At 33.6% G+C, this 11,373-nt stretch overlaps 2 protein-coding genes across 2 annotated transcripts; one reads left to right on the forward strand and one right to left on the reverse strand.

Moving 5' to 3' along the window:
• Nucleotides 1–499: 499 nt before the first annotated feature.
• On the forward strand, nt 500–4,450 carry LOC107468363 (receptor kinase-like protein Xa21). The gene is made up of 4 exons (XM_021132779.2): nt 500–1,142; nt 1,230–1,448; nt 1,572–3,560; nt 3,979–4,450. The coding sequence occupies exons 1-4, from the start codon at nt 500–502 to the stop codon at nt 4,323–4,325; spliced, it is 3,198 nt and encodes a 1,065-aa protein (XP_020988438.2). The 3' UTR covers nt 4,326–4,450.
• Nucleotides 4,451–4,529: 79 nt separating this feature from the next.
• On the reverse strand, nt 4,530–6,584 carry LOC107468300 (uncharacterized; the record flags this gene model as incomplete). Its single annotated transcript, XM_016087562.3, is given in 2 exon segments — nt 4,530–4,888; nt 5,540–6,584. Coding segments are annotated over 2 exon segments (927 nt in total). The 3' UTR covers nt 4,530–4,671.
• Nucleotides 6,585–11,373: the final 4,789 nt, after the last annotated feature.

Here is an 11,373-nt window from a genome sequence, read left to right on the forward strand (position 1 = left end):
ACAACGTCTGAATAAAATAAAGGTGATGAAGTAGTCAGTAGTGGCATGCATGACAACACTAAAATAAAAAGTGCCACTTGTCATAAGAAAACAAAATGAAATTGCCACATGTTTCTAAAACAGACAATTTTATTTTGGTCAGAAATAGTGATAATTTTAACTTGTATATATAGACTATAAGTAAACAGAAATAAATATTTTTTTAAAAAATAATTATGTATTGAATTATTGATAACAATATTTTGAAAAATATGTAGCTAACCATACCATCTCTTACTAAAATAAAAGTGTCATAGTTTTCTGGTCGGCAAGTTGTCTGCAACAATAATGATGGACACACAGTACAAGAGATGGTTTTGACTAGTTTGAGTGAATTATCACTAGTGTGTGAATTTTATGCAATTATTTTCTGTCTTTCTTTTCAAAGGTTATAAATTCTTTTGAAAAATTATATAGAAGTTACATAAGTTGGCAACTACAAATTATCTGTTAAAGAAAAATGTGTTCATCAGGTCATATTCTCTCTACCTTCTGTCTCTCACTATTTTACTTCATGGCATGCTTAGTTCTGAGTGAAGTGAACATCAGCACAGATGATGAACATGCTCTTCTTGCATTCAAGTCTTCCATTACTTCAGACCCCAATAATCTCATGCTTAGTAATTGGTCAACCTCATCATCATCATCTTCTTCTCTGTGCAACTGGGTTGGTGTTACATGTGATTTGGGTAATGGAAGAGTGAAGTCTTTGAATCTCAGCAACATGGGGCTTGTAGGTACCATTCCTCCACAAGTGGGGAGCCTCTCATTCCTTGAGGAGCTTGATCTCAAAGGAAACAGCTTCCATGGTGAGTTGCCACATGAATTGTATCAGTTGCAACAACTGAAGTTGCTCAACCTGAGTTATAACAACTTTGGTGGTTTCATTTTGGACTCAATATCCAACTTTTCTAAGTTGGTTTACTTGGACTGTTCATCAAGTTTCAGCAAAGGATCCAATACTATTCTACCAGTCATTGGACAGCTTCAACATTTGAAGGTTTTGAGGTTAGATAACAACTCTCTTTCAGGATTCATTCCACCAGCCATATCTAATCTCTCTTCACTTGAAGTCATTAGCCTTGGTTATAATGCCTTGTCAGGTAATAATACCTTACATTTTAGCACACATTATCACATGTTAAACATCTCAACATTGCAGTAATAAGTGAATAGTGTTGCTTATATAGGTGAGATTCCAGTGTCTCTGTTGAACATCTCTTCATTGAGGCATTTCAGTGCTGGCTACAACAATTTAAATGGAACTCTCCCTAAAGAGTTGTGCCATCAGCTTCCTCAACTTGAATTCCTTCTTTTGGATTTTAATCAATTTGAGGGAACTATTCCAGCATCAATTGGTAACTGCACATCTCTGGTACTATTAAGTTTATCCAATAACTTTTTCACAGGTATAATAATATGTCCTCCATAATTTTGTACAACAATATTTCAGCCATTATACATAACAAATTTATGTCACCTATTAATCAATATCTATCTTTTCTTTCACAAAAATATCTCTGTTTATGAAGGTCCAATACCCATGGAGATTGGAAATCTTGGTAAATTTGAGCATCTTGCAGTGGGGTTTAACGATTTGAGTGGACCAATTCCATCAAAGATCTTCAACATTTCAACATTGAAATACTTGTATCTTTCATACAACTCTCTCTCAGGTGTTCTACCATCAGAAATGGGGTATACTCTGCCTAGCTTGGTGCAACTACACTTAACTGGGAACAAGCTTGTTGGAAGCATTCCAAATGGTTTATTCAATGCTACTTTGCTTACTAAAATTGACTTGAGTGAGAATCAATTCAATGGACTCATGCCTACCGGATTTCGATATCTATCAATCCTTGAAGTTCTTCATATAGGTGGCAATAATTTGACAAGTTCTCATGAACTTGAATTCCTTACATCCTTGACAAGTTCTACACAGTTGAAGCGTATTGTAGTAACCGGCAATCCTTTAAAGGCGAGTCTTCCTAAGTCGATTGGAAATTTATCAAAGTCTCTAGAACTTTTTCAAGCAGATCTCTGTAAAATTTATGGCAACATTCCATTGGAAATAGGAAACATAAGTAGCTTGTTGAATTTAAATTTGTATGGGAATGATATAAGTGGACCAATTCCTACTACAATTAAAGGGTTACAGAAGCTTCAGTCTTTGAATTTGAGCTACAATGAATTGCAGGGATCCATCATAGATGAGCTTTGTGAAATTGGGAGCTTAAGTGTGCTGTCTCTATCAAGTAATAAGCTATCTGGGGTTATACCAACATGCTTGGGAAATATGGCCTCTCTTAGAATCGTTTACATGGATTCTAACAAATTGATCTCAGAGATACCATCTTCTTTTTGGAATCTCAAGGATGTCTTAGAGGTAAATTTATCATCTAATGCTCTTGTTGGAGAACTTCCATATGATATAGGAAGATTGAGAGCTCTGGTTCTATTGGATCTATCAAAAAATGAGTTTTCAGGCAACATTCCTACAACCATAAGTTCCTTGGGAACTCTGCAAAATTTGTCCCTGGCAAGCAACAAATTTCAAGGGTCTATTCCTGCGTCGTTCGGCGAAATGGTAAGCTTAAGCTCACTGGACTTGTCTCAAAATCTTTTGTCAGGTGCGATTCCAAAATCCTTGGAGTCACTTGTTTATCTTAAATACATCAACTTGTCTTATAATAAATTGCAAGGAGAGATTCCTAATGATGGACCATTTGTAAATTTCACTGCTCAATCTTTCATACATAATGAAGCACTTTGTGGTAATCCTCGCCTATTGGTCCCTCCATGTTCTAAGAAAGATAGGAAAAGATCAAGGACAATGTTGCTTTTGATCAAATGCATTCCACCTATAGTTGTGTCAATCATTTTGGTTGTTGCATTCATAGTAGTTCTGCAATGTAAGAGAAAAAATGTTAAAACTCGTCATGAGAGAAATTCATCAACTTTGGAAACAAGAAGGCTTTCCTACTATGAACTTGTACGAGCAACTAATGGATTTAGTGAGAGTAATTTAATTGGAAAGGGTGGATTTGGTTCTGTATATCAAGGGAAGCTCTCTGGTGGGTTGATAGTTGCAATCAAAGTGCTTGATTTGGATTCAGAAGAAACAGCGCACAGTTTTGAAGTGGAATGCAATGCAATGCGCAATCTACGCCATCGAAATCTTGTTAAGATTATTAGCAGTTGTTCAAATGATGATTTCAAATCCTTGGTGATGGAGTTTATGCCAAATGGAAGTCTTGACAAATGGTTGTACTCACATGAGTACTGTTTAGATTTCTTTGAAAGGTTGAGTATAATGTTAGATGTTGCATCTGCATTGGAATATCTCCATCATGGTTTTTCAACTCCAGTTGTTCATTGTGACTTGAAGCCTAGCAATGTCTTGTTAGATGAAGACATGGTGGCACATGTAAGTGATTTTGGCATTGCTAAACTCTTGGATAAGGGACAATCTAAAGTTCATACAAAGACCTACTTAGCCACTCTTGGCTATGTTGCACCAGGTAATTCCTTATCACTATTGTATTTTCCTTTGGATTTTGTCTTAGTTAAACATATCTTTAAATGATGGATGTGGATATTATGACTCGCAAATCAAAAATACTATTTGCACACTATAAATCAGCCACCAAATCAGTCATTATATATTTGTGTATAAATATACACATAGTATAGTTGATTCCCAATTTATAATGTCATTCCTACTTTGGACATATTTCCATCATTATAAAGCATATCTATAACAAAATCTTATAAAGTTAGGAGTGACATCAAGATAGGAATGGTAATACTAGACATGCCTAGACAAATTATAAACTATAAGTCTTAGTTACTTGTTGTGGAAAAATTATTTACTTTATTATATTTGTTTATTATATTGAGAACATTTGAAAATAACTAGTAATTAGTATTGACTTGTAGAGTATGGATCTATGGGAATTATTTCTGTCAAAGGAGATGTGTATAGCTATGGAATTATGTTAATGGAAGTCTTCACAAGAAAGATGCCTACAGATGATATGTTTGCTGCAGAATTGAGCTTGAAAAGTTGGATTAACCAATCACTGCCAAATTCAATCATAGAAGTTGTGGATTACAATTTAGTACAATTATATGGTGAACAAATTGATAATATATTGCCCCATATATCATCTATATTAGAATTAGCTTTGAGTTGTTGTGTAAATCCACCTGAAGAACGAATTACAATGACAGATGTTGTTGTGTCATTAACCAAGATCAAGAATTTGTTCACACAAGAAAGCTAAGGAACAAACCTTAGACAACTTTGAATTTTTTGCAGTCACACCCCCTCTTTCAAATGTAAAATATATAGGTGTATTTTTTCTATTATTATTTTTCTCTCATTTCTTTCAAGGAAAGAAAATGGAAACAGAGGTTCCAATATTCACAACAGATCAAAAGAGACAGACACACACACACCCCACAAAGATTGCAACAGGGAAACAATCTTTCAGTAACCTGTGAAGTTGGCAACTTCTTTTATATGTATAAGCTTCAGCAACCGTTTTTTTAGGCCAGGAACCAATAAAACACTCAATATGTATGCGTGTAATGAAGAATGGAAGGGAAGAACAGTGATTGAATCCGTAGCTAGAACATATTTACACGAAAAAACCATGGAAGAACAAAAGCAATTACAAGGCATGCCATCAAGAAGTTACAAAATGGCTGTCCTCGCCAACATCCACCAAACCTGCGTGATGAGTTATCTTGGTCCATGAATCTCCCTTCGTTCCACTCTTCCATGAATCCAGCATCAGCAACACCCGACACGTTTTTCGCAATCTCGCCACATATTTCACATAATCTGTTGTTAGAAAGAGTAGCTAATAAGCAATTTATTCTGTAATAAAATGCAACAAAATATGTATTTAACATGGAGCAATTTGCGAATTCGGAATTTAATAGTTTTTGAATGATCAGTGATAAGATCACATGCAGTTATCTTCATGTAAAATTACTAGTTGAAAATCGTTAGATGATTTGACATGTTTGACTAAATTATTATCTAACGGTTCTCAACTAACAACTTCACATGAAGTCAACTGTATGTGAGTTTTTACCTACCTTAATATTATACCAATACCAAATTTGGCATCCAAGAATATACAATAAAAAGGGGTTTGAAGAAAAGTGTTATGCTTCTAAAAAATAAGAATCATTTTAGGGTGATGATACTATAAGCTTTTCCTAGTCCAAGCCCAACAAATCATCAAAATTCAGAGCAAGGAAAGTGCAGAATCAAAAGACTCTTTACAATTTTGAATAAACATCAAATAGTCTGGTCATAATTGACATGCAAGATACAAGCACAGCCATTTACTCTTGGATTCCAAGGATAGATGATAATCATGATAATCAAATAGTCTGAAGCTGCTGCATACTTCCAAATATTTCACAAGACATGTACACATGGATATATAAATTGGAAAAAAAACATTGATAACAACACATGTACCTGTTTCCTTTAAGCTTGAACCAGGCCTCAGCACAATGAACATGCGCAATGCCAAGCTCATCCTTACATGAACAACCAAGCTGAATCAAATCAGTACTAGTAGCACCATTGGCAGTTCCAACGGCTGTTGCATCTGATGGTCTCCCAGAAGCAAGGTGGCAAATCCTACAAATCCTTTCACCTTCTGAACTCTCACTAAACCGTTTGTGGTTGGTGCACCTTATATCAATCACACAAGAATTCTTATCTGTCATTTCAGAAACCCCTTTGGGGGCTCTCACAGATACTTTGCTCAACCCTGATTCATTTACCTTCAGCTCCAATTTCATACTGTCCCTATTAACACACTCACTCTGAACAGCCTCTATTACAACCACAGTTTCAACCACTTGCTGATTAACCAAATTGCTTGAATTATAACTAGTTCCTTGATCAACCTCAGACATTGTTTCACTGTTTTTTTGGTGATCACACTTCTTCCCACTCTCAACTTCCTCAGGTTCCTCCTTTAACTCCTTATCTGATCCCAAATCCTTACCCTTTTGTTCTGAAGTTCCAACTTCTCCACTTATAATGGCTCTCTCACCCAAGCTACCCCTACCTACTGCATCAATTGCAGCCCCATCAGGTTCATGACTCAAATTATCATCAACTCTTTCATGAACAGGATCCATTACCTCAACACTCCCCTCACTTGCAGCTTGATCCATTACCAATTCGTTCAACTCAATTATTTTCTAACCAGAAAAGAAATCCTTACTACATATACATGCCACAGTGCAAACTCCAACCACCAAAAACTAAACTTGTAACGGATAAACAAAAATGCTGCTTTTAATTGCAGAGGAAGATCAATGTGATCAAATAAAACTTTGAAAATGAATATCTTTCAACAACCCACTTCATGATTCGAGACATAACCTTGGCATATTATCATAAACCATCAAGATTCTATTGAAAAAATGAAACTTTGGATGTCACCTAATTAAAAAAAGAAGGATGACCTCAATTTCCAAGTAAAAACAAGCAAGTACCCCCAAAATCATAGAAATTATAGAAAAAAAGGAAAATTTTAATCTGGGAATGTTTGAATCCAACCTTAACTTCAGGGTGCATATAGAAATATATTTAATTGGGGAAAATAGGAGATTAAGTTAGGTGAAGAAAAGAAATGAAGAAGAAAAACAGCAACAAAAGAGGATTGAGTGCGTTTGAATCATATAATTGAATCAGTGAGTGGGGAAAGCAAGGGATAAATGAGAAATAAAAAGGGTTTTGTCTTTATTGGTCGGTTTCATATGAATCCCTTTTCATATATACACAGACAGAGATTGACATCTCACTACTATTGCAAAATACAAAGCTCACAAAGTAGTTATCATTATTTAATTTGAAACGAAAAATATATTTAATTTATAAATTCAATTTATTTTTAATGCAGTATAAAACTGTTTTACAGGTGCCTTCAATTAAATAAAGTCACGTTAACAAAAATAATTATTTTTATATTAACCACGTAAATAAGAATAGCTGTGATTGCACATAAAACGTCTTATATTGTCAGTTAGAGCCTTTAAAATGGGCTAAACTTATCGGGTCAACCCGTTTACCTATTCAAATGGTCGGATTTTATCTCTAAAATTAAGTCCGTTTAAATTTCGAATTGAGCCCGATTAACTTGAAAAAGATGACGAGTTAAACAGGTTAGCCCGCGGACTAAATGGGTGGCCCGTTTGATTTTTCTTTTACATTTTTCCAAAAAAATTAGCACTTTTAGCCGATGTTTCTCCCTATCCGACCCATCAATTAAAAAAATATTATTTTTTTAAAGATTTTGACCTAAAAGTAATATTTTTTATCAAAATATTTTTCAAAAAATAAAATAAAAAGATAAACAGGCTGACCCGTTTAACCCATCGAACTTACTATAAATGGTCCGGAGTGAAAAATCATGGCCCTTCAATAAAGCAAGTTTAAACGAGTCAGCCCATTTAACCCACAAACTTAATGGGTTGGACTACCCCGTTTGACAGCCCTATTATCAGTACATCAAAATTAAACTCGTGTGTTCACCAAAAAAAAAATTAAACTCTTGTAAATTACTGTAAAATATTTTAGATAATTATTTAATTATATTTATTTTTTAAATAATTATTTATATATTAATAAAAGTGATTAAATTCTTTTAGTGTTGTAATTTGTAAAGATGTGTCTAATTCTTGTTAGTGCCGTAACCACTAACCAGAAGAGCCAACTTAGAGGATCAGGTTCTATGGCTGAGGTGTAGTAGTAGGGTTTTGCATGGACCTGAAAAAATGACCTTCCATATATTTATGTAATAAAGAAGAAAGCACTCTTTTTGTTTCATTGAAGATTTTACGTACTAATGACTAGAGTCCACTGATCTGTTAGCCAGAATAGAAATATTATTCTCCATTTATCTCTTATATTTGCTTTTTTTTTTTGTGTTTGTGTGTGCATCTTGTTAATTTGTCAGTTATTTTATATTTTTGTGTTCTTAAAATTTGGTACGTATTTATTGTGTATGGTAGGAACTTGTCGTATTGATTTTAACTTAAGCTATCGTTGACACTTGACAGAGATGTTTTCATTTATTTATTAAATTACAAGCAGATATGTTACACTCAATGGATAATTGATTTATTATATTCTTCCTTAGAGTTCAATTTAATCCTTCATCACAAGTTTTTATTGTGCTTCAATAATATTGTGTTTATTACTTTCATTAAAGTACTTAAAAAATGAGTTCTAGGCTTCCAGCTAGAGACGACAGGTGTGAAAGGCAATGCATGTAGCTGCTATATACTTTTGTTACATTGGTAGATAATTAAATATTAAACCAGCAGTTTAACCTTATACGTTGGTGTTATTCAATATTTCAAATGTCAAACCTTGGTATTTTACGGAAATATTTGTTGGTACGTAACAAAAAAATATTAGTTAAAAACAATTCAAACTTATTTTATTTAATATTTATTAATTGGGTTAATACTCAAATTTGCCTCTAAGATTATGCGATTTTCATTTTCGTCTCCTAATGATTTTTTTAATCAAATTAGTCATGAAAGATAAAATATAAGTCAAATTAATCCTTCCGTCAGTTGGACGATGACGTAGCACGTGGTAGGTCAGCGACACGTGGCAGGTCAGTGACACGTGGCATACACGTGACATGGCACGTGTCACTTGACATATAAAAAGTTTTTTATAGTCAAAATAGTCTTTGAAAGTTCAGACGTAAATCATTTTCATCCCTCAAATTTTAAAAATTAGTCAAACTAGTTATTATATAATTTTTTTATTTTTTCTTCATAATATTAAATTTGAAATATTTTTTGATACTACTAATTTTAATAGAAATGTAATTAATAAACAAAACATTAGTAATTGTATCTTTTCTTCTTAAAATTTTTTTTCAATAAAATTATCTCTCTCCTTTAATTCTTCTCAAAATCTCTCTTATTCTTTTCTATTCTAAAACATTTTTCTTACATTATTACATTTTGCTGGAATATATATATACTCAAAATTGAAATATATGTATTTATTAACCTAAACAAAATTATATGCTCGAAATCAAAATTTATGTATATTAACCTAAACAAAGTTATACCACTATTTTTTTCTATTACATCTTTTGTTTGTCCATTACGGTATTACTTACATATAGAATGTAATGATAATAACACTTAGAGTCAAAATTTGTGGATTCTTGAATTTTGACTCTAATTATCACTACAATTACATCCTATATGTAAGTAATAATAATTTTATTGAAAAAAATTAAGAAGAAAATATACAATTACTAATGTTTTGTTTGTCAATTACATTTCTATTAAAATTAGTAGTATCAAAAAATAATTCAAATTTAATATTATGAAGAAAAAATAAAAATAAATTACATAAGGGTTTGACTAATTTTTAAAATTTGAAGAATGAAAATGACTTACGTCTGGTCTTTCAAAGACTATTTTGACTATAAAAAACTTTTTTACATGTCAAGTGACACGTGGCATGTCACGTGTATGCCACGTGTCACTGACCTGTCACGTGGCACTTAATGTGCCACGTCATTGTCCAACTGATGGAAGGACTAATTTAACTTATATTTTATCTTTCAAGGACTAATTTAATTAAAAAAATCATTTGAAAACGAAAATAAAAATTGCGTAATCTTTTAGGGACGAATTTGAGTATTAACCCTTTATTAATTATTATAATATATTAAGCAAGATAAATTTTAACTGTTTTGTCTTTTTAACTAGTTTGAAGATTTTACAAGTTATTAATTTTTCATACGTTTAAAGGTGGATGCATGCGTTATGAATGATTATCGGTTAATGTTAGGCAAATATTTTAATTAATAAGAGATGAGATGTTTTATTTCGAAATGTTATATATTATCTTCACGAATATTGCATTGGGTAAGTTTATTTATGCCAATGTTTATTGTTGTTCATTATCTGAAGACTTTGGGTACTCTGCGGATCGGGTGATGGTGAAAGGGAGAGTGGGTGAGACCCCGGATTGACTTGGAGTTGGTGTAGAGATATGAACCGTGAGCTGGAGACGTCGGAGGTGGTGTGACAAGGAGGTGGCTATCTGCAAAGACACTCCGACGATCAAGTCAGCGTCCGTACGAGGTGATAGCCAAATTAAGTAAGATAGTGCGTACTTTGGGAGAAGAGCTAGCATCTTTCTTTATATACTGTGTTGGGTGGACCCATAGGTGACCTAGCCCACTGGCCAAAAAGCTTGTGAGCTGTCCTAGTTCACGTGGGAGGAGCAGGTCGCTCTGGACTTCGAGTGCTGTCCCGAGGATACCGACCCGACCGGTTTACTGGGCGTGGTGACTTGAGCCGCATAGTAACAAGTTGTGCGTACTTCGGGTCGAGCACGGGAGACCGACCCGTCGAATTTTCTTATAGAGGATGGTTCAGGTTTGAGTCGGAGGCGGTGTTCCTGATCCACTGGGTAATCGGATTGGACCGTGTGAGTCCATAACAATTGTCAAGTATAAAATATGAAAACCTAATCTTAATTATAAGGGTGTTAATAAAATAATCATATGCTAATTTAAAAATATATATATTCAGCATACTTATAACAAACAGAATATTCACTGTTTATAATATTATGACTAGTGAGTTTGAAATGAGTTTGATGGGTGAATTAACCTTTTTTTCTTGGTTTTCAAATCAAACAAACTCCTAGTGGTATTTTCATTCACCAAGGTAAATATGCAAAAGAATTAATCAAGAAATTTGCCTTAAAAATTCCAAACCTCTGGGAACACCATGCATCCAAACACTAAACTTGATAAGGATGAAAGTGGAAAATATGTGGATGAAACACGGTATAGAGGAATGATTGGCTCACTTATGTATCTTACATCCTCTAAACCGAATATTGTCCAAAGTGTGGGTGTATGTTCAAGATTTTAGTCTCACCCAAAAGAATTCCATCTTTCAGCTATTAAGAGAATCATTAGATACATTAAGGGAACATGTGATTTTGGCTTATGGTATCCTAAATCTGATGAGTTTTGTGCAGTAGGATTTTGTGATGCAAATTATGCGGGTGATCGAGTAGAAGAAGCACATCCGGAATGTGTTGCTCCCTTGGCAGCTCACTCAACATGTGGTCAAGCAATAAGCAAGTCACTGTTGCACTATCTACGGCTGAAGCTGAATACATATCAGCCGCAGCGTGTTGTTCTTAATTAATTTGGTTAAAAACTCAATTGGAGGGTTATAAATTGAAAATCAATAGTATACCTTTATTTTGTGATAATATGAGTGCAATAAACATTT

The sequence above is a fragment of the Arachis duranensis genome, chromosome 10 (assembly GCF_000817695.3).
Source record: "Arachis duranensis cultivar V14167 chromosome 10, aradu.V14167.gnm2.J7QH, whole genome shotgun sequence".
Classification (NCBI taxonomy): Eukaryota; Viridiplantae; Streptophyta; class Magnoliopsida; order Fabales; family Fabaceae; genus Arachis; species Arachis duranensis.